The sequence below is a fragment of the Ursus arctos genome, unplaced genomic scaffold (genome assembly GCF_023065955.2).
Source record: "Ursus arctos isolate Adak ecotype North America unplaced genomic scaffold, UrsArc2.0 scaffold_4, whole genome shotgun sequence".
Taxonomy (NCBI): domain Eukaryota; kingdom Metazoa; phylum Chordata; class Mammalia; order Carnivora; family Ursidae; genus Ursus; species Ursus arctos.
The window spans coordinates 47753210-47775684 of record NW_026623056.1 but is presented as its reverse complement, the minus strand read 5'-3'; the positions used below and the strand labels follow the sequence as shown (position 1 = coordinate 47775684).

Sequence of the window (22475 nt, the reverse complement as noted above, 5' to 3'; positions counted from 1 at the left end):
AATCTATTTGCTTTTTCCTGCCTGAAAGAGATGACCAATCTCTTCTGGTTCCAAAGAATGTAGAGCAGCTCGTATGAATATAAGTCTGCAAAATTTGCCTCAGACCGCATATGAATTTCCTGCAGCACTAGAAACAACAGCTTGTATTTGCTAATGAGAAACAGATGTGAAAAACCAAGGTGGCGAGAAACCTGTTCTGTGTAGAAAGGAAACTTGAATTCCTAATCCACCTTCAATTCTCCATCAGCTGCTGGTGTTTTGTGTGGATGAACTATCAAAATACCCCTTTAGGACTTCTTGCTCTTTTAGCACCAAAATCTCAATATTGTATAAAATCTTGTTGAGAGGAAAATCAACTTAAAAAAATGAATTAAAACAATGAACATAGCATCTGTTCTCTAAGCAATTTTAAGTTTATATGGTGCCAAATATTTCTACTCTCATTTTACAGAGATAGAAATGGAAATGATATACAAGTTACTCATAATCTGCTAAAATGGCATAAATTAGTTTTGGCATGTCTATTGGAGTTCAGGAAGTAAATTCTTTCCAGGTGAGATTTCTATGGCACTACAAAGCAGTGTATCCTTCAGCATTATAAAGGCTCCTCCTATTATATTTAATAGGTTTTGGTTCACTGTCAGTTTCAACGCAATGCTACTTTGAAGGGCATAGAGTCCAGCCCGTGAAGAGAGGTGTAGTCATAGTCACAGGACTACCCGCATCTCCATCCAGCCTGCACAGAGCCTCCATGGGCTCACAAAAGTACCCATCCCCACCCCGTGTCTCCTTCGGTCTGGGGAGAGTGCCCAGAGCATACTTGTCATTTGAGGTACTCCTCCAGTTATTAAACTGCCGTGGTTTCTGCAATGGGGGAGAGGTGGGAGGGAGGAGAAGACCGATCCTATTCCCAGCTTTGTTTCACACACAGCCACCTAAGCACTAAGATTCTTTTGGATTCAGACTCACAAAGCTTTTAATGAGCCCTCTTTCACTGACATTCAAAACCAGTTGGTTCCTCAGACTAGGAAAGGAGTCAGGATTCATCTCCATGATTCCTCCTCCTCCTCTCTCTCTCTCTCCCTCCTTCTCCCTTTCTCTCAACCTTTTTCATCCAACCTTCTTGTCAGCATGTATATCATACAAATAGGCATTTGGTGGGAATGCTTAATCCTACCAGATAGAATCCACCCTAAGAGTTAGCTTCTGCCCCAAGTATATAGGTGTGACTAAGCAGTTCAACTAAGAGACTTGCACCATTGGCACCACCTGGGGGCTTGTGAGAAACACACAGATCAGCCCACCCCCCACCAAGATCTACTGAATCAGATTCTCTGGTAGGACATATGCACAGTAAAGCATAAGAAGAGATGGTTCGAGCATGGTGCTCGTGATGTCTTGCTAGCTTTGTGTTGTTACACAACTACACTGTGGGTGTCAACCCCAGGTGGTTGTCATGCACTTGCTTGCTATCGATGACAACAGGAATCAGCAAATCTATCACTGTTAAGGGAAAATAATTTAAAAAAATCATTAGTAACGAGGCAAGATAATTAGTTACCAAGACTAATGCATTTTAAAAGGTTAAATACCTAAACAAAAATAGAAAAAAATCTATTAATTTCATATTATTTAATGGGTTGAATTTTCTCAATTGGAAGTCAGAAAATATGTGACATTAAAGATATTGATGTCTGACTAAAACTCTAAAAACAGGAATCATCTCAGGCACTTGGCAGAGCACAGATAGGAAGTATGAGCTCTGGATGAACAGTCAAGATGACACTGTATTAATTGCACACATATTTTCTTTGTGAATCTTGGAACTTATTATTAAATGTTAGAAACCACGTATGCTGTTTGTGAAGGAATTGAATTAAGCATGTTTTAATAGACATTTGCTGCATATTTGTTAGGCACCTGGGGAGTTCCAGAGCTTTCAATGAGATTATAATCTACTGGGAAAGCAAATATCCACTCCCAGATATAATGTAAGCAGTTCAGTAGCCCACAGTTGAAGGGATGCAAGATTGAACACAAGAGAATGATTACCTTCCATTGGGAAATGAGGGAAAGTTTCATTAATGGACAGCTTAGAGATTATTTTTCTGTTCTCAGCTTTTCTATTCTCCAAATATTAGACACATATTTCTGACCACCTGTTGTACATTTCTCTTTTTCTTTCCTGTGTTTCTTATCTCAGGGAATGACCCAGTCACCCACTAAAGATAGAAATCTGAGTATCAGTTTGACATCCCTCTCTCTTCATGCCATCATCTAATCAATTTCTTATAAATTTAGCCCATTAGAATGATTTCATTTCTATCTATGTATGGATGGATGGATGTAACCTCTGCACCCAACTTGGGGCTCAAACTCATGACCCCCAGATCAAGAGTTGCACGCTCCTTTGATTGAGAAGCCAGGTGCCCTGGAAGGATTTCATTTCTTCTCAACAGTCCCTTCCAAACACCTCTCCCTTACAGAGGCATGGTTGTATACAACATATGTATAAGCCTCTATCATGTCTTTATCAAGCTGCTTTATAATTGTCTAATTTTTCTGTCTCCTCTAATCAAACATGAACATCTTGAAGTGAAGGAGTGTTACTAATGCCTTTATCTTCAGAGTCTAGCAAAGAGACTGATACTTAATATGGATACAATAAGTAGTTAAAAAAATACTTTGTTGACATGAAATAGCATACAGTTTAGATCTTGAAAATAAATAGGAACAATAGCCTCTAGCTTGTATAAAACTGATGCCATTGATTTTGTTTTAAAGATATTTATTTATTTATTTATTTGTTTGTTTATTTATTTATTTCAGACAGAGAGAGAGAGGAAGAGAGAGAAAGAGCACGAGCAGGGGGGAGGGGAAGGAGAAGGGGCAGAGGGCGAAGTAGATTCCCCCGCTGAGTAGGCAGTCCAACATGGGGCTTGATCCTAGGACCCTGGGATCATGACCTGAGCTGAAGGCAGATGCTTAACTGACTGAGCCACCTGGACACCCCACTGATTTTATTTTAAACTCCAGGGCACCTCACCTTTTTTTTAAGCACTGACCCCAGAGTTGCTGATTTTCATGTGGAGATTTTTACATTTTCAGATCAGTAGTAAAAGAATATTTTGAGCCACTGCTCTGTGGGGCTGAGTACCAGCCTGCAGCCCAATTTTTGGGGGGTATCACTATGTTTTTATCACAGAATATATGTATGCAAATTATTTTAATAATGTTTTGCTCTGTGCTCTTATTATTCCAGGTAATAATTAGAGAATGTTAAAATAAATATTCTGATGTTAGTGAAAGTAAATGTAGATCTCAAACTTAACAGTGTTGAGATGAGATGAAGATCATTCAGTCTATCAAAAGCTGAGGATCTTTAGTCCCATCTGGATGCCGTCAGATTTAAGCTAGTTGAGTGTAGAATTGTTGAGAAAAAGAACAAAGTTAGATATACTTGTTAGACATATGAATGATATGCTGCAAATATATTGTCAGTAATTGTGTCTAAAGGGAAAAGTGTAGTTAGGTGTTCTAGAAATGGAACTTTATTGGGAATGAAGAAGTAGAATGAGATTTTTATTCATATATATAGAATTGGATTCATCCTTTCTTTATTCCCATTTATATGGACTCTATGAGCTCCAAAACTGAACACTTCATTTTCTTTTTTTTTTTTTTTAAAGATTTTATTTATTAATTTGACAAAGAGAGACAGCCAGTGAGAGAGAAAACACAAGCAGGGGGAGTGGGAGAGGAAGAAGCAGGCTCCCAGCGGAAGAGCCTGACGTGGGGCTCGATCCCAGAACGCCGGGATCACACCCTGAGCCGAAGGCAGACGCTTAACGACTGCGCCACCCAGGCACCCCTTAACACTTCATTTTCTATGTGGTGAGATAGATGATTGATAGTGTGACAGGATGTTTAAAATTTGCATAATTTAAGAAAAGTCGAGACAAACTCATGGGCTGATTGTTAGGAGAGAGAAGTGCAGAGCATTTCTTTATTTTTACCTGAATTTGATTTAATACTGTATTTTTTTTATTCTTATGAAAAACTTAGCTTGATTGAAATATCAGGGGAGGGGCACCTGGGTGGTGCAGTTGGTTAAGCATCTGATTCATGGTTTTGGCAGCGGTCATGATCTTGGGGTTGTGGGATTGAGTCCCATGTCAAGGTTGGTCCTCAGTGTGGACTCCGCTTGGGACTCTCTCCACCTGTCCCTGTGCCATTCCCCACTGCTTTCTGTCTCTCAAATAAATAAATAAATCTTTAAAATATCAGGGAAAAAATAGCTATTTTGGCAGTATAACTCCACATAAACTCTGTAAGCTGGCCTGTCATTATAAACATGCTTCGTATCTTTAAACACAAAACATTAGAAGTCAAAAATCTAAGGTATTTATTCCTTGAACTTGTTTTTAACTTGTACTCATTGAGTTGTTTAATACTCAAGTGTCGTTCAAAAGGATATAGCAATTCGGGCCAGAGATTGGACAATAAAAAGGCTGAACAAATTTAGTTGTTGAGAGCAACCGTTATTCACTAACTCTGAAAAAAAATTTCTCTTCTTTTGGCAGAAATTGCCCTTTGGCAACTTAAAGTATCTTTCTCCCTCCTCAGAGCCTCACAAATGGAAAAGTTGTGCTGAATGGATGTGTTTAGTATCTATAACCAGGAAAAAATGTGTTTCTCGGAAGGGATGGTGAAAAGTCTTTAGAAAACTGGGTTAGGATGGATTTGAACAGATCTCTTTTCTTCCACTGCAAAAAGGCTTTAGCTTGTTATCATATCTCCTAGTGGGATCAGCTTGTAGCAAATTCAGTTCCATTTCAGGAGTTACAAGTCTTCAGTTAAACGCAGAAAACTGAAGAGAGCTCTACATCTGGACAAAGCAATCTTTGCCATTTGTTAAGCTATTCTAAGTATCCACTAATTCCTCTCAAACAAAGGTGAAGAAGCTGAAGTCTTTAGTTGGTTTAAATTAAGGGGAATGATATTTCTCCTTTGTAACATATTTAATGATATGTATTCACTTCAATCCATTTGTGAAATTCCAAGTAATGCAGTGATACTAATTCTCTATTCCACTGGACAGAAAGAGAGTTCTTAGCAAACTCACTGGTGGCTAAGAATCTGATCTCAAGTTGAGGGAGATATTTTGTTACCTCACAGAGACCATTTTGTATGAAAACGCTTCCTGTGATTTTGCCAGTGTGTTTGCCACTTGGCCTCCTTTTCTGCCCTTTCCTTCTTTGAATTTTAAATTCTCATAAAAACAGAACTGTCCAGTTCTCAACCAAGCCTGAACATATTTCACACTTGTGTTGTTCTTCACACTTCCCTTGGTGTTATAAAATTTCCACTCCTTTAAATCGCTGACTCTCCTGAGGCTTCAAAACTCAGGTCAATGGCATCTTCTCCAGGAGGCTGTTCCTAACCAGTGGGTCTGGGTGAGGTTCCCCTTCTGTACGACCCCAGAGCTCTCCGCCCAATCTTTCTGTCGAACTGGGCCACATCTAGCTCCTCTTATGGACTATGATGTACTTGAGAACAAGTACCGCTACTTTGTAAATCCTCAGGGCAGCCTATTGTTCCAATACGTCATGCGATTAATTAATTAATTAATTAAATAGTCACATCAATGAATATTATAGCTTCCCGCTTTCTGAGACGTTCAGTTTATAAAGAAGACAAGTAGACAAATACATACATGATTCTAAGGCAACATGACGGCATAACGGAGCGGCATAATTTAGATTTGGGCTCAGGAACGTCTTTGGGGAAAGGACAAGAAATATGAGACCTGAGGAATGAATAGGAGTTAACCAGACAAAAACTGGGGGTAGGAAGAGCATCCTAAACAGAGAAAAAGGCCTGATTAAAGGCCTTGTACAAATCTATATTAGGCTTTTTAAAATGCTCACAGCATTTTGTTGAGGAATAATTTATATGAAATAATTTCATTTATTTGTACCGATTTTAGTTTTAATTGCAGCTTGTAATTTTGACACGTGTGTGTAGTCATGTAACGACTACCCAGATCAAGATAAAGAACATTTTTATCGCCCCACAGATTTTTCTTGTTTCCCCTAGTCTAGACAATTCCACCCCAGGAGGTAACAATTATTCTGGTTTTCATCACTCATTGTGATGCTTTCAAAGAACTGAAGAAAGTTCAGTGGAACAAAGGTAGGGAGCAAGGGGGATGGTAGAGAGGTGTGAATGCAGATGTAAAAAGATGGCAGATCATGGAGAGTCTTGAGGACCTGGTTCAAAATTTGGAATTTTGGCACTAGTAAAATGAACAGCTGTTGAAGACCTGAACATAGGTGACATGATTGGATTCATGTATTAATAGCTATACTAATTAGGGAGGGTGAAGAGTAGAAACAAAGGAACCAGTTAGGAAGCTAACATAATATTCTAGGGTTAGAGATAATGGTGGCATGAGCCAAGGAATAGCATGTAGATGGAGAACAATCAATAGGTATAAGGTCTAATTTGGAGTTTGTAGACACTCAAACATTTATCAAAATGAACTCTATTATTTAGTAAAGAGCATCATTAAAAGTTATGGTTGCATTTAAACAGCTAATGTTGCTGAAAGCTAATAGAGATATTCTCCCAATTTTAAGCAGTATTTTTTATTTCCTGTGTACTTCATAATGAATTCTACCTACAAAGGGAATATTGCTTGGAATTTTCTATAATAACTAGCCTAATGTTTGCCTGTTGGCCATGATAAAGATTTCCCATCTTTCTCTTCATCTTTAACCATAAAAAAGATTTTCTCTCTTTTTGTAATGAGTTTAAAATCATAACCAAACAGGAATTTTCATTTTTACTTTTCACATTCTCAAAATATGACTCACTTTGCCAGTAAAACCCAGTATGAAGAATGAATACTCCAGAGAAATATGCTGTTGAGCACTGTTACCCTTAGATTAGATTTGAGGTATCTAAGCCAGTAATACTATGCCAAAAAATCTTGAATGACATTTATATATTACTTAGGTGAACACCATCTCATTTGCTAAAAATATCTTTTAGTTTGCTTGCTTTTCCTTTTTTGAACAAATGGGTTTATTTCTCCGAATAGCTTAGTCAGTTTTTGTTTTGTGTCTACATGTTGAAAACCTGATGCTTGTTTTTGATTCTTTAAGTGGTAAAATGGAGTGTTAGAAAGTGGTAAGGTTACTGTATGAATTTCCTAAGGCTGCCATAACAAAATGCCACAAAAAGGGTTATTTAAAACAACAGACATTTTTTGTCTCAGAATTCTAGAGGCTAGAAGTTGAAAATCCAGGTTTCAGCAGGGCCATGTTCCCTCTAACACTCGGGGAGAAACCTTCCTTGGCTCTTCCTAGCTTCTGGTGGTTTGTCGGCCATCTTTGGCATTCTTTGGCTTATAGATGCATTGCTCCAATTCTGTGTCTTCGCATGGCATCCTCCCTGTGTCTGTCTCTTCACATGGCATTCCTTTTATAAGGACACAAGTTATTTTGGATTAGAGACCCACCCTATTCCAGTGTGCCTCATCTAAACTAATTACATCTACAATGACCCTATTTCCAAATGAGATCATGTTCTGACAGACTGGGGGTTAGGACTACAGTGTATCTTTTTTTTTTTTTTTTTTTTTTTATGACAGGGGAGAGACATGATTCAACTTATAACAGTTACCAAAAACAATAAAAGTAAAAGCTTCTGCCACTGGGAAATTGCCTCCCAACCCACCTCTCCTTTTGCTACATATATTTTCTTCATTATATGTAGAAAAATAACTAGATAGAGATATGAAAAACTTGTGTGTGTGCATGCACTCACCTCTATAGACCTAGAATGGAGCCCATCGCTGATAGCTCATGGATTAGTCATGGAAGCTGTGAAAATTGTGTTTTGAATTTCCATGTCTAGTCCATTCCTCTTATTTTGGCATAGTCATTGGCAAAATTTTCTTAGAGCAGGCTATGCATTTTTTGTTGTAGTATCAGCACATTTGTTTTCATTCCTTTCTTTCTAGAGTAATTTAATATAGGCAAAATAAAACGGAATTCTGACGGACAGCTCCTGTTTCTCCATCCTGGATAAGATGGGTTACAAAACACCAAAATGCTCAGCAACATGGCTTACAATGGATTTTAACTGCTTCTCCCTTATACTTGGGAAGATGCACCATTTGTAGTGAGTCTCACTACTCTGGACAGGCTATCTGAATAATTCAGTTACTCTCACTGTGAATTTTTTCTGTAACCTGATTTTTTTCCACTCGATTCTCTAATCATTCTGTAACACTCAACTGACATTTAATGCACACCCACTGTATACCAGGCACAAAGAAACAGACATATTTTCTAACTCCTAAATAACTAAATCCAAGACTATTTTTCCCGGCTACTTTTCTTAACAACTCTCACATTGGATTATGGTTATGGTATATTCAACTATAGGAATCAGTTGAACAGATTGAAGGGATGAGTAAATACGTTAGGGGATGTTAAAGTTATTCTTGCACCCTGTACTGTGCTTTTGTGACTAATGTTGGTTTTTTATATATTTTTATTTCAGCTGAAAGAGACATCAATGTCTACTGTGGGGTGCAGGCCATTACAATGAAGATTAATTTTTGCACTGTACTTTTCTCGGGTTATTCTGAAACTGATCTAGCACTGAACGGAAGGCATGGGGACTCCCACTGCAGGGGGTTCATCAATAACAACACCTTTCCCGCAGTGGTCATTTTCATCATCAATCTCAGCACTTTGGAGGGCTGTGGAAACAACTTAGTGGTAAGATGAGCGTGAAATTGTGTGCTAGGTTTGGGGTCATGACAAAATTCTCCCCATTTCATGAAATAATCAGAAGCCCAATCTATCTTTCAAGAAAAAATTCCAATAAAACTGAACAAATCACTTCCTTCGCCTGTTCGAAGCTTCAGACGCACAATTTTATTTCCCAGTAATGGTTCTGCTTATTGTAGCTGAGAGTTGCGGGGCCTGAGATCAGCTGTGCTATTCTAAACAACATTATTTGTGTGAGTGACATTGATGAATATTTCCCTACAGTTTATCATGAGCTATGCTTCTCATGCTTTTAATGGAACTATCTTATCATACAAAAATTGTTTGTTCTGGTGAGTTTGTCAATGAATCCCTTGGCCCCTTGCTTCTTAGTGACCTCATTTCAGAAAGAGAGATGAAATATAGAATGGGAAACTCAGAATCTTCTAGGTCCGTATTTACCATGGAATGATCTACAGCAGTGTTCTGTGGAAGAGGGTTTTCAGCATTTTCAGTGTGATATTCTTCACTGTGTGGGACTGTCCTTTGAATTTCCAAATGTTTTTCATATCGAATCGTACTCATGAAATCCCAGTGTATTGTTCAAAAAAGGAAATCTCTCTAGGCATTGTGAAAATCAAAATACTGCTTCAAATATTTTCACCCTGAATGAGAACCACTAGTCTATGCTATTCATTTATTTATACTTGCATTGAACACCAAAAAAATAAAAAGAAAGAAAGGAGAAAAGAAAAGGAAGAAAAGAAAAAAGACAACAAAAGAAAAGAAAACAAAAGAAAAAGATAAGGAATGGATTCTCCCAGGAATTAAAATTAATTGAAGTATAAATATTGTGATTTGAGGGGTGTTACACTGAAATTCACTGAGTACTATTTTTCATCGTGCTTGTTTAAATCTAATCTTATTGGTAAATCCTAGCACAGACAAAAAGGAGATACAGTGAGTGTGACCACTTAGCCCAGTGAATGAGGAGAAACTGGCTTTTTCTCTTCATAAATTATTGTTTGGGATTAAAGGGGAAGGCTTAATTTCTCTAAGGGCAGGGTTTGTAAGACTTGATGGGAGATAGGAGACGGGAAAGAGAGATTTCTTTGATCTCCTTCTTTATCTTTTCCCGGAGGGTAGTTAGAATATTGTGCCCATGACCGTTTCCAAGCCTGCAGCATGAGTATTGTTGACTCTTTTTATTAAAAACATTTATTCATCTCTCTGAGTTGTGCACAGAGAGGTTATGAGGTGGGCCTGAGGGAGAATGACGCAGGCTGATTATTACATGTCTGTGTTTTCTTGTAGAGGGAGGAGCCCATATGGAGAGCCAAGGTTTCCTTCCTCCCACCATACCCTGGGGTCTCTCCTTCAGGGCACTTTCTTCTCTGGATTTAAGTCTTGCCCTGCTGCCAAGAAAACAGTTCAGGAGAAATACCAGGCAAAACCTCTGAGTATGCGTGTGTGTGTGTGTGTGTGTGTGTGTGTGCGTGCACACACACGCTATTTGCTTTTTAAAAATCTGAATAACTTGGGTATAAAAATTGCTATATACGTGTGTGTGTGAGTGTGTTTTGTTTGTTTTGTTTTCACAGAGTTGGTAAGTTTAGTCAGCCAGTCAAGGAACTGTGAGAGGAGGGGAAGGTTTGCTTATTTTTTCATTTTTGCCATAGATACCGCCAGATTTGGAGTCTGCTCCAAGGATGATCCTACATGGAAAAAATTGAGGAGACTATTACATCACTGGATTAGAATTAAAAAAAAAATGTTTTCATTTGTAATGATTCTGGATCTGTTCATGAATTAGCTAGATAATTGCCTCAGCTTTGCCCATGTACTTCTAGGTTCATGCAAAAAGTTTATTCTATTGTTGAAAAGTAAGTATTACAGGTTTCCATAAGATCTGCTAGAAGTACTTATTGAGTGTCATGCTGTCTTTGACATAATGGGAGAAGCTCTATTCCTCTATAGTGCTATGAAAGTCAAGAACATTGTTGATTATTCCTAAAATGGTGGTTCTTAAATTTTAGTGGGATTGAAGAAACCAATGAAAGCTAATCAGTCCCAGGAAAATACACATATGGACAATATTTTAATATAACTTCTGGGAGTTTGTGATCCCCCTGAAACCTATCTATGAATTATTGCTCTGGAAAGAGATGAGAGTCTCCATATATGTACCACAGAGGAAGGCCCTCAGATTGACGCTCAGAAAATTTGTGACCTTAATTCATTTGTTCAGAATTTATCTCAGGGGCCCCAAGATGCTGGTGTCACTGTGTGATGCTGAACCTGCAAAGGCAAAGAAGACGAAGAGGACTCCCTCCCCACAAAGGGCTCTGATTACGATGAAGGCAGAGGGACACGTGCAAAGCCACAACAAGGGCTTTATGGCCGGGGTGTTATTTTTTTATTATTATTATTTAAAGATTTTATTTATTTGTCAGAGAGACAGAAAAGAGAGCACAAGCAGGGGGAGTGGCAGGCAGAGGGAGAAGCAGGCTCCTCACTGAGCAAGGAGCCTGATGGGGGACTCAATCCCAGGACCCTGGGATCATGACCTGAGCTGAAGTCAGTGGCTTAACTGACTGAGCCACCCAGGCGTCCCAACGACTGCAGCATTATTAGCCAAGAGAACGAGTCTGGAGATAGGAAGCCAAAGTGGAAAACAAGATCAGATTAACAGGGATCTTTAAAGCCAGGCCACAGAATTTGGACCTTACATATGAACATTTTCAAATTACTTGTTGTAGCCCTCTGAACATGTACTCTCTCTCCTTTCTTATTTATGAAATATGAATAAAGTGTCTTTGGTGAATATAAAGTTTCCTTTAGTTAAAGTACATATATAATCACTTATAAATAGCATTATGTGTATATAATCTCAAAACCATGGCATGTTGTAGTTGAAACAGACCCTGGGAATGATCTGGTCTAATGTTTTATTTTGCATATGAAATGCCTAGATTTACATATAGCTATTTAATCATTGAACTTGATCTACTGTTTTAATAGGTATCTACAATTCCTGGAGTCAGTGCTTATGGAAATGCAACTTCAGTACAAATAGGAAATATTTCAGGATACATTGATACTCCAGATCCACCAACGATCATCAGCTATCTACCTGGGCTTCTTTACAAATTTAGTTGCAGTTACCCACTGGAATACCTGGTTAATAATACCCAGCTTGCCTCGTAAGTCCACCTTCTATCCTTGCTTTCACATTCTGTCTTTATGTTTGAGTCCTTTTTTTTTTTTTTAAATCCTCAGGGGATTTATAAAGATAGCAGGATTTGTTGAGAATAGCCAAACTCAAAGTAATGGAAACCATATTAAGTCTTGTCTTTACATCTATCTATCTATCTATCTATCTATCTATCTATCTACCTACCTACCTACCTACCTTCCTACTTACCTATCTACCTACCTGACATTGTTATGACCCGTATCAACAGATCAGATACATATATTTCCCCCCAAATTAAAACTGGCTCAAACTGGTCGGATGTCTCCCTGGGGGTTCTCCTCACGCCCTTCAGAATTGCCCAAGAAGCTAAGAACTCTGGGTGCTGATGCAGTCCAGGAGGACTGTCCTATTTCCAGTGCATTGTTGGGTCCTGCCTGGCTTCAGTCTCTGCCATATGCTCTCACTGTTGGACTCCACTGCCTCAGAACCTGGGGACTGCGTGCCTCTAGCTGAGGTGTCAGCTGCACAGGTGCCGATGGTTCCCGAAGACAGGTTACATCACTCAGAGCCACAGAGCTTCAGATGTGGACTGAGGACATAGCCTTTTGCTTATAGTCATGTATTCATTCATTTCTCCCAAAGCACATAATCCAAGACAGGGTTATGTCCACCTGAAGACATAGTCCTCTGGATCTGTCAAATAGTTTTGACAAAATGGTGTAATTGAGTGAATACCTTCTCTCCTCAGATCTAGGGTTTGCTTTCACAAAGGTGTAGCGATTGTTTAATCTTAGTCATGAGGGAGTGTGGAGGCCACATTCTGTTTCAGTAAAAAAAAAAAAAAAAATGATCACAGCTGGTTTTAATGGCACGGTGGTGATAAATACCTTGGTGAAAGCAAGACTTGGAAAACAAGAAAAGAAAGGCTTTGAGTCAAAATGATACAGGTGTAGAAGGAAGTGAGTCATTAGGGTGTCACAGACCTACTCTGCTCCCCCTCTTCCCCAGTAAACGCATTCCGGAGCTGCACTGTACATGGAAAGTCATTCATTTATTCAATAAATATTTATTATACTTCTACTATGTGCCATGCCATATTCGAGCAGTGAACAAAGTAAAACAAAATCCCTGATCTCATGAAACTTCTCATGGGATTGATGAAAATGTATCTGTATCAGATTCAAATTATATTGGAAGGATGTTTTTCTTTAAAAAGTCCCATATAGGCAATGCAAAATGCAGAGGTGCCTTTGTAAGTAAAAAGATCATAAAGAACAGTCTATCTTTATTTGGTCTCTCTTGCTTTTTGATTATTTATCCATTCAGTGATTTAAATAGTGTGCCTACTCCAGGCCTAATTAAAAGTATGTCAAGCTTACTCAAGAGTTTTAGTGCCTTAAATCCAACATTAATGTGTAACTGAAACTTTTAATTTAAAATCTCATCAATGCTTTCCCACTCTAAATCTGTTTCAGGTCCTCAGCTGCTATTTCTGTGAGAGAGAACAATGGTACATTCGTCAGCACTTTGAACCTGCTCCTTTACAATGTAAGTTGATGGGTGAAGGATGTTATGTTCTCTCCTACTGTTCTGAGGCGCCATTTACGCGGATGGATTTTATATCAAAATCTACCAAAAGCCACATTAACCCCATTATACTTTGGTAACACTTATCCATCTCTACTAGCATTTTTATGTATCGTAGTGATAAAGGTATACTCAAAACTCCATTACTTTCTAAAAGGTGATAGATGACTCAGGTTTTATTTTGTAAATGTGATTCCACATAGTTACTCCAAGTGTCTAGATAAACGTATATGAACATATTTATTTGCGTGCATGTGCGTGTAGCCATAGTCAGGGTCAAGATTTTGGAAGTAATATGTTTGTGATAAAAAGATAGGAAAAGTCCAAATGATACTTTTCTTGGTGATTAATGTGTTAATATTTTCAATATGGGTTTTGGCTGATGACAATTCTGTCACATTTGAAATAATTTGGGTTGACTACATAGTATTGTCTAAACTCTTGTCATGTAAATATCGACAGTGGCAGCAAAACGTGGAAAAGTACATGGATTTCTATTTATAACTCTAACATTAATCCCCCAAATGATATTTTCATGTTGATTAAAAATTTTTATTCATACATTTTAAATGCCTGATTTAAATATCAATTTTTCAATCTATCAACCAACATTTTTGTAAATTATGAATCTGATTTTTACATTATTATTCATGTCATCATGGCACTGAGTTATAATTCATGCAACTGATTTAAAAGTCAGTGCTTTATACTTTGAATATAATGAGCTATAAATATTGTAGTAGGACATTTTCCAAAGGCATTTAAAAAAATCATGTTTATAAGTTTGTAGTCTGACACCACGGAGTTCTAAACAACAAATTAAAATGTGTTGGAATGAAGATTGCCTTTCTGTCATTTCCAAACTTTCCTCTGCAAGAAGAAACTGCCAAGTTACTTGGTTCCACAATACTCAGCAAATATGTGCCAATATTCATTCCCAATATGGCCATATATTTATTATTGTTTTGAGCAATATTTTTAAATTGGAAAATTCCTATCTGTTGATTTATATATGTAAGCTCCCTGGGGTAGAATTGAGGTGACCTCTTTGGATTCAGTATTATTTGTTATATTTGAGTGAAACAAAGATGAAATTTCCTGATCCTAAGAAAGTAAAAAATATACCCACATGGCATTTAATGACACCATTATTTTTTGTAAAATTAAATTATTCTCTTACTGGGAAAGCAGAAAAAAAAAATTAGAAGTGTGGATTTGGGGAGAGCTTTGCTGTGAGGGTCTTCCCTTAATCATTAGAAATAGTATTCTGTTGCTAACTAGACATAATCCTTCAAAACTTTCTAGAATCTTAACGCTAAATAAAAGCCTGCCATTTGTTGATAACCTTATGATTTTAATTCTGTGGTAAAAAGGTAACCAATTGTTTGATATCACACTATAAATAAAATAGTGTCAGAACATGTCTCTCTCTCTCTTTTTTTTTTTTGATGTCTCATGCTTTTTATTTGGTAAGACTCAACATCCTAAGAGCTCTGATGGGAACAGGTTGTAAAAATATAATTCATGGGATGTTTGGGTGGCTCAGTTGGTTAAGCATCTGCCTACAGCCCAGGTCATGATCCTGTGGTCCTGGGATCTAGCTCCCTGCTCAGTGGGGAGCCTGCTTCTCCCTTTCCCTCTGTGGGGCTCCCCCCCCCCCACACCCACTACTCATGCTCTCTCTTGCTATCTCTCTCTCTCTCAAATAAATAAATAAATATTTTTTAAAAATATAACTCAGAAAATAGAATAAATACATCTCATTTTTAATCAGTTTGCAATAAAGGTGTCATTAATTAAATTTATTTTATTTTAAGGTTTTTATTTTTTTTAAGGTTTTTTTTTTTTTTTTAAGATTTTATTTATTTATTTGACAGAGAGAGACACAGCGAGAAAGGTAACACAAGCAGGGGGAACGGGAGAGGAAGAAGCAGGCTCCCAGCAGAGGAGCCTGATGTGGGGCTCGATCCCAGAACGCTGGGATCACGCCCTGAGTGTGAAGGCAGACGCTTAACGACTGTGCCACCCAGGCGCCCCAATAAATTGAATTTTAAAAGTTATTTACTAAACAGTCATTTAATGAAATTTAACTATTTCTCCACAAAGTATATTTTTAATTAACAGACAATTTTTTAGAGCAGTTTTAGTTTTACAGAAAAACTGATCTGAAAATATAGAGTTCCCACAGACCCTCTGTGCCTGTACACAATTTCCTCTATTACTTACGCCTTGAATTTTGGGGTATATTTGTTACAATTGATGAACCCATATTGATATATTAACTGAAGTCCATAGTTTATATTTGGTTTCACTCTTCATGAATATTTTGTGGATTTTGACAAATGTTGATGACTTGCATCCATCAGTACTGTATCATATAGAAGATTCTCGCTGCCCCCAAGTAATTTTTTAACATGGCATGGATGTAATATTTTGACATGATACAGGATATTACCAAACTAGTAATTTATTTAAGTTTCCAGTTTTAAAATAAATAAGTCACAAAGGTGAAAAGTACAGTCTAGGGAATACAGTCAATTGTATTATAATAACAAGGAGAAAAACCTAGTAATTTACACTAGAAAAAAAATTGGTTTCCTTTCACTAATTGATCCAAAGTCATACCTATTATTTGTTTGGAACACTAACATTTAGCTGTCCATATGTAATTTCATTGCAGCATTTCTAAGTAAGTATTATTTTATAACCACTAGTGGCCATATCTTCCTATTGCACATGCAGAGTTTTTGATTTTTAACCCATAGGAATGATGAAAAGTTATATACTTATTACTCTCATTCTTTGGAAGGAAAAAATTGTACCTAGTTTGGATTCATGCAATTGTTTATATTTATGTATTCTGGAAGTCAGTAAATATTCTTAGGAAAATGTTATTTATAAAAAAGGATGACTTTTATTGACTATGCGATTTCCATATATGTGGATTATTTCAAGTTGAACTGTGGCCTTATTTTTGTGTAATATAAATGTATTGGTTTTCTCCCCTGTGGAAATGGAAAGTGAAGATGACTTTGCGAATTTGAATTGTACCTAAATATTAGTGTCTTCCAAGCAAATACAGAAAGAGTAAATCTGAAATAGTACTATAGTAATTATGAATGTTTCTTAAAAGTTGAAGAAAAAATCTAACATAAATATAATTGACTTTAGGGACAATATTGTGCTAACAAAAATAAAAAAGCAGCTATACAAAACAAGGTAAAAAATACCTTTAGAAGCAATTTTAGGAGGAAAAATGTGATGATTCATGATTAAAGCACAGCTGAGTCACATCATTGGCAAATGACTTAGCAGTATGATACTTATAAAAAAGTAAACATTCTTCTGGTTCTTGCTGATGCCCTACTGATGCAAGTATGAGATCTGTATATTTAATGAAGTGTGGAATACTTGGAGAAGTTTGCAAAGGGAGCCAGAAGGATAAATAAAAATACTACCTATTAGAAATGGCTGGAGGAGCTATTATCATTTATCACAGAAATATAGAAAATAAGTATAGCATATAATCTCTTATTTATCTGACTTTAGTTGGGAATGAAATGTTCCATACTAGTGCAACTTTTTCAAAAGTAAAGTGTCCAAACCATAATTTTAAAAATTTATAATTTCGAAAATTCAATATCTGTTGCTTTCTTTCCTGGCCTTCTTAAACAGAATATGCTCTGTATTTTGCCTTTGCTTGATATCTTTGAAATTTCATAATGAACATTAACATTTTTCCTTTGCTGCAAAATATCACTATCTTCAGGATTACTAAATTTGGGGGAAACAATTTGCTTGCATGCTAAATGATTTGACAACATTTTTAGAAGTTCTTTTCTTCTTTTTTTTTGCATCCTACATTTTTTTTCTGTTTTTTCTTTATTATCATATTAAAGCTGTCACTTCTCAATTTCTAACCTATTGCTTAAATACTGTAAATTGGGGAGAAATATAAATAAGCTCTTGAGAATTGTTATAAAATAAGGGTAAAAAGGTAGAAGTGAAGTCTTGAGACACGCTTCTATAAGTAACTGGCAAGGAATTCAGTGAAGGAACTCCGTGGCATGCATTTTGGCAACTTAGAGGACACGTTGGTCTCTTTTTTGGTTTTCAAATACATTGTGGTACCTTCAAATTACCAGAGAAGTGATTTTGGGCAAATGAGAGATTATCAAGAGCATAAAGACCTACAACTCCAATGGCAAAGGGCTTAAACTGAAGTAGATGTAGCTTATGTAAATGAAGTATTAAATAAACTCTATATTGACAATTGATTATTAAACAAATTAAGTATTAACCACTGACTATTAACTATTGAATGCAATTTAAATACACAGAACATTAACAATTATATATGATAAGCTATGGAAAGAAAAAGATTTATGGATGGAAATGAATTTGTTACTTGGTTATAGTTTAAGAACAGTTCTGCTGAGAAACTAGACAATTAAGTAGGTCCTTTTTGGGGTTGATTCTCTATATTTATGTTGATTTGCCCCGTTTTTAATATGACATTGTTGTTTTAAGTGGTAAATGTGCTGTTTGAAGGACAATGACAGATTAATTGCTCATTTTTTTCATCATTAGGATTCAACCTACAGTCAGCAGTTAATTATCCCGAGTATAGGATTACCTTTGAAAACCAAAGTATTTGCAGCTGTACAAGCCACTAATCTGGATGGCAGGTATTTTCAAACTCTTTTTTCTGTTGGTTAAAACATTTTGACCACATAAAGCCTCATGAATCATAAAGTTAGCTCATTCATTTTTAATTTAAAAAATACTGTCATTGCCACACCATTTAGGAATGCTAATAAATAGAAATAATAAATTACAAAGATTAAGGGGTGACACTTATTTTGTGTCATTAATTGGAAAATAACAAGTCTTCCCATAAAGAAGGAGGGAGAATTACTGGAAGAGGAACGGGCAGATCTTCTGGGATACCACAATGTTCTAGTCTTTCATCTGAAAGATGATGAATCAGATGCAGTCATTTTGTGAACACTGATGATCTGTGTGCTTTTCTATGTGTATGTTACCATTCAATACAAATTTATTAAAAAACAAGAGAACTCTTCCCATAATGATCTGGGCTAAAATTATATGAAATGATCCTCAGAAACATCTCTGTAAGAAACCCCAAATCGATCAAGTTTCATATGATCAAGTTTCATACGATCACGTTTTAGATAATCCAGGATGATCAAAATTGAAAGGGAATTCAAAAGCTGAAGACCCAATCCAATATTATTATAAAGATCCAATCACATATTTACATAAACTTTGCATCCTGAAGAGTATTCTCCAGTATGCCCTGGAAATTTAGTTCTTCTTTACCTTCTCCTTTTCTTTCTTCTTAGTATTGCTATTCTTGGATATATATGATTCTTTAAAATTATCGGATCAAATACAGGATTTAAAAATATTATTGCCATTTACTTCCCATACTAGACATTTTTATAACACCAGAGTTGGAATGAAATAATGTATAAATCTTGTGGAGGAAGGCTGTTTATTTGCCTCATGGTTTTCTTTTACCTTAAACAGTATCTATCATAGACTCCCACTCTCACCACCACTGATTCTGGCATAATTTTCAGTGTATAATTTATGCACCAAACTCCTTGCTGTATGTGATATGATAATATCTTCTGTCATTTGTTAGAGATAGTAACTTCTGGAAACAAAAGGCTGTTGTTCATAGTGAACATAGAAACATCTCCGTAGCTCACTTTTGAATTTTGTTTCTTCAGACTTTGAAAAGCTGTCTTGTACATAATTTTTGTGTGTGAGTGATATTAGCCTTAACCCCACTTGACGTAGAATGGCAATTTGCTTCAGATTTTTAAACACCTTGAGCTAAGAGAACATTTTAAAACAAGAAACTTCTGAAATAACTAATAAAAATATAGTCCTATCTGGTGGGGCTAAAACATTTGTCAATGTTTATTGCCCTTGAATTAGTAACTAATACCCGAAAGGAGATTCTGACTCTGGATTATGCTTACCTCTTTCTACAGATGGAATGTCTTAATGGATTATTGCTACACAACCCCATCAGGGAACCCAAACGATGATATTCGATATGATCTCTTCCTTAGGTAAGTCTTATATTGATAGCAAAGTACCAATTGTAGATAATTGAAATGAAAACTCCAAGTTAGATAAACAAATTGTAGGGCACTTCTATAGCTTTTAAATTTAAACTCCTACATTGTGAGCTTTTAGTCCTTACAAAGCTGGAACTATAAAAGTTGAGAAAAGTTTTCAACACAAAATGCTGATAAAGCTATTGTTGAATGAGAATTGCAAGTAAGTTAGGTCCATCAAAGATGTTTTATTCATGTTTAGGACATATGGGAATATTTCACTGTCTTAGAAAAAGCATGGTTAGGATATTATTGGCAATCAGAGAAAGGCAGTGGGAGGTACTATTTATTCGCAGCTAGGCAGTCTCATCGTCTGTCAGGGAGAGTAAAAATAAAGTAATGGTCTAGATAATTTAGACCCCAAAATGCTTTTCTTCATTTATCAGTATTTAATATGAAAGTATGATATAGCCTACTACTCCTTTTTTATCAGAGCCAATAACTTCAACTTCATTCCCCAATAGACAATGATAGAGTGAATGTAATCTACATTTGGGGAAAGGGGACATTGATCATAAAAACATTCAATCATCCTGGTTTCCTTTCAGCATTTTTATCTGACAGCAGAGCCGACTTGAGAGTCAAGCAATGGCTTCTAATCATGCTTATAAAATGCAGTTGGCTCAGATCACTGCTGCCTATTGACACATGATGGGAGCAGTATGATGGGAAACCGAAAGAATACGTTTTATTGGCTAATCAAGGTTAAGATGATGGTCAGAGGCTAGGTTAAACTGACACTCTAATATCCTATTGCTGGAAGTGTTAATTTGGGCACCATTTTTGGGAAAAAAATGTTATAATGTATCAAAAGCTTTAAAAGATTCCATATTGTTTGATGCTACATCCACAAATTTGGAAGCATATTCTAAAATATTTATGATTTCCTGGTCTATCAGTGATATTTAAAATAGTAAAACTTGGGAGCAAACTGGATGTTCAGCAATGTGGAAATGGCTAGGTGAATTATGGAGAACTAGTAATTTGGGAGTTCACACAGGCACTAAATTATATAAAATTATTTATAAAACAAGAAAAGAAAGATTGGTTCTATTTGATCTTCTACCTCTCTGTCTTCTTAGTATTTTTACCCTTGGAAATATGTGATTCTTTAAATGATTTGAAATATGAAGTGAAAGAATCAGTATATGAAATTGTATGTACGACGAACCTCATTTGTATAATACATGATAGAAAAGACCGTAAGGAAATACATCAACAGGCTGACAGTGGTTATTTATGCATGGTAGGATTTGTGCATGGTGAATCATTTTGTTTTGACTTTGTTCTTTTTTTCCAAAATTTCTATAATGATCACATACTGATAATCTGGAATATGATCATCAGACTTCTATTATGACTATGGTTTAGGGCTGAATCTCTTTGGTGTCCTTATTAGAACTATAGAGAGTGAAATGAGTAACTAAATGAGTTTCTCAAATGTCAGTATCAGTGAAAGTAGGTGAAAAAGAATACTGAGAAATCCCCAAATATGTGTTCTTGTTGCCAAAAATAATTAAGATCAACAGCAAATGGTGCAGAGGGAGGCCTGCAGGCGGCAGTGTGGGGAGAGGTGGCAGGAGAAGCAGGGAAGAAAAGTCAATGCTGAGGGGTCCTGGTAGTGGCAGATTTCAGAAGCAGCCAGGAGAGATGCACACCCAAAAGGAGAGAGCACAATGCTGAGTGGGAGTTGCTAGGAACAGGGCTGAAACCTAACAAGCCAACAGCCCTGGAGAATGTGGGGAATGAAAGGATAGAGAATGACCAGAGCCTCAGAAGTAGCAGATCTCAGAAAGTGCCAGGAAAAGTACACCTTCTAAAAAGTGAAGGATTCACCTGGGAAGACAAGGGCCTTCCTTGGTGGAAGGTTCGTGAATGAAGCTGAGCATCATGGAACTGATAGTAGAATTCTTTAACATCTTTAGGTTCAGAGAGATAGGGAAACTCAACTACACCATCATGGCACATTCAATGGAAACTTGTCTGTCCCTGTAAAACAAAGGTGGGAGAGCTTTGAGTTGAGGAAATCCTCAAGGAAGGTCATAACTGTTCCACATTGCCCAAAGAGTCCTCAGAAAATGACAGGTCTAGGGAAATCCAACTCTTTCAAATGTGAATGGTAAGCCATGAAGATACTGCTTACTATGTTCCAATGTACTATGTGAAAAATGTAAAAAATAGCTGAGAAAAAAACATTTAAAGATAAATTAAACTCACTGGAAAAGGTTGCTATGAAACAGATAAGATTTGCAATTAAACATTGCAACATTAAATTTTTATTAAAAAATAACCATAAAGCAACAAAAGCAAAATTAAATGGGATTATATCAAGCTAAAATATTCTGCACAGCAAAGGAAATCATCAACAAAATGAAAAGGCAATCTATTGAATAGGAGAATAGGAGAAAATATTTACAAAACATATATCTGATGAGAGGCTAATATCTAAAACATATAAAGAAACACCTGGGTGACTCACTTGTTTAAGTGTCCAATTCTCGATTTCAGCTCAGGCCATGATCTCAGGGTCGCGAGATTGACCCTTGCATTGGGCTCTGTGCTCAGTGGGGAGTCTGCTTGAGATTCTCTCTCTCTGTCTTCCTCTGTCCCTCCCCCCTCAAATAAACAAATAAATCTTTAAAAAACAAAATATATAAAGAACTCCTATAACTCAACAGCAAAAAAAAAAAAAAATTCATTGAAAAATGGGCAGAAGATATGAATAGATATTTTCCAAAGAAGACATAGAGA

General features: G+C 36.5%; 1 protein-coding gene across 17 annotated transcripts in view; it reads left to right on the top strand.

Annotated features, from left to right (window-relative positions):
- The window catches only part of ZPLD1 (zona pellucida like domain containing 1), a 336172-nt gene that overhangs the window by 297708 nt on the left and 15989 nt on the right, over positions 1-22475 (top strand). For all 17 annotated transcript variants that reach the window (XM_044381697.3, XM_048214940.1, XM_044381701.3 and 14 more), the window contains 5 exons: positions 8575-8795; positions 11808-11989; positions 13458-13530; positions 18160-18257; positions 19596-19676. In XM_044381697.3, coding sequence (XP_044237632.1) covers positions 8575-8795; positions 11808-11989; positions 13458-13530; positions 18160-18257; positions 19596-19676 — 655 coding nt within the window. The remainder of the gene's footprint in view (positions 1-8574; positions 8796-11807; positions 11990-13457; positions 13531-18159; positions 18258-19595; positions 19677-22475) is intronic.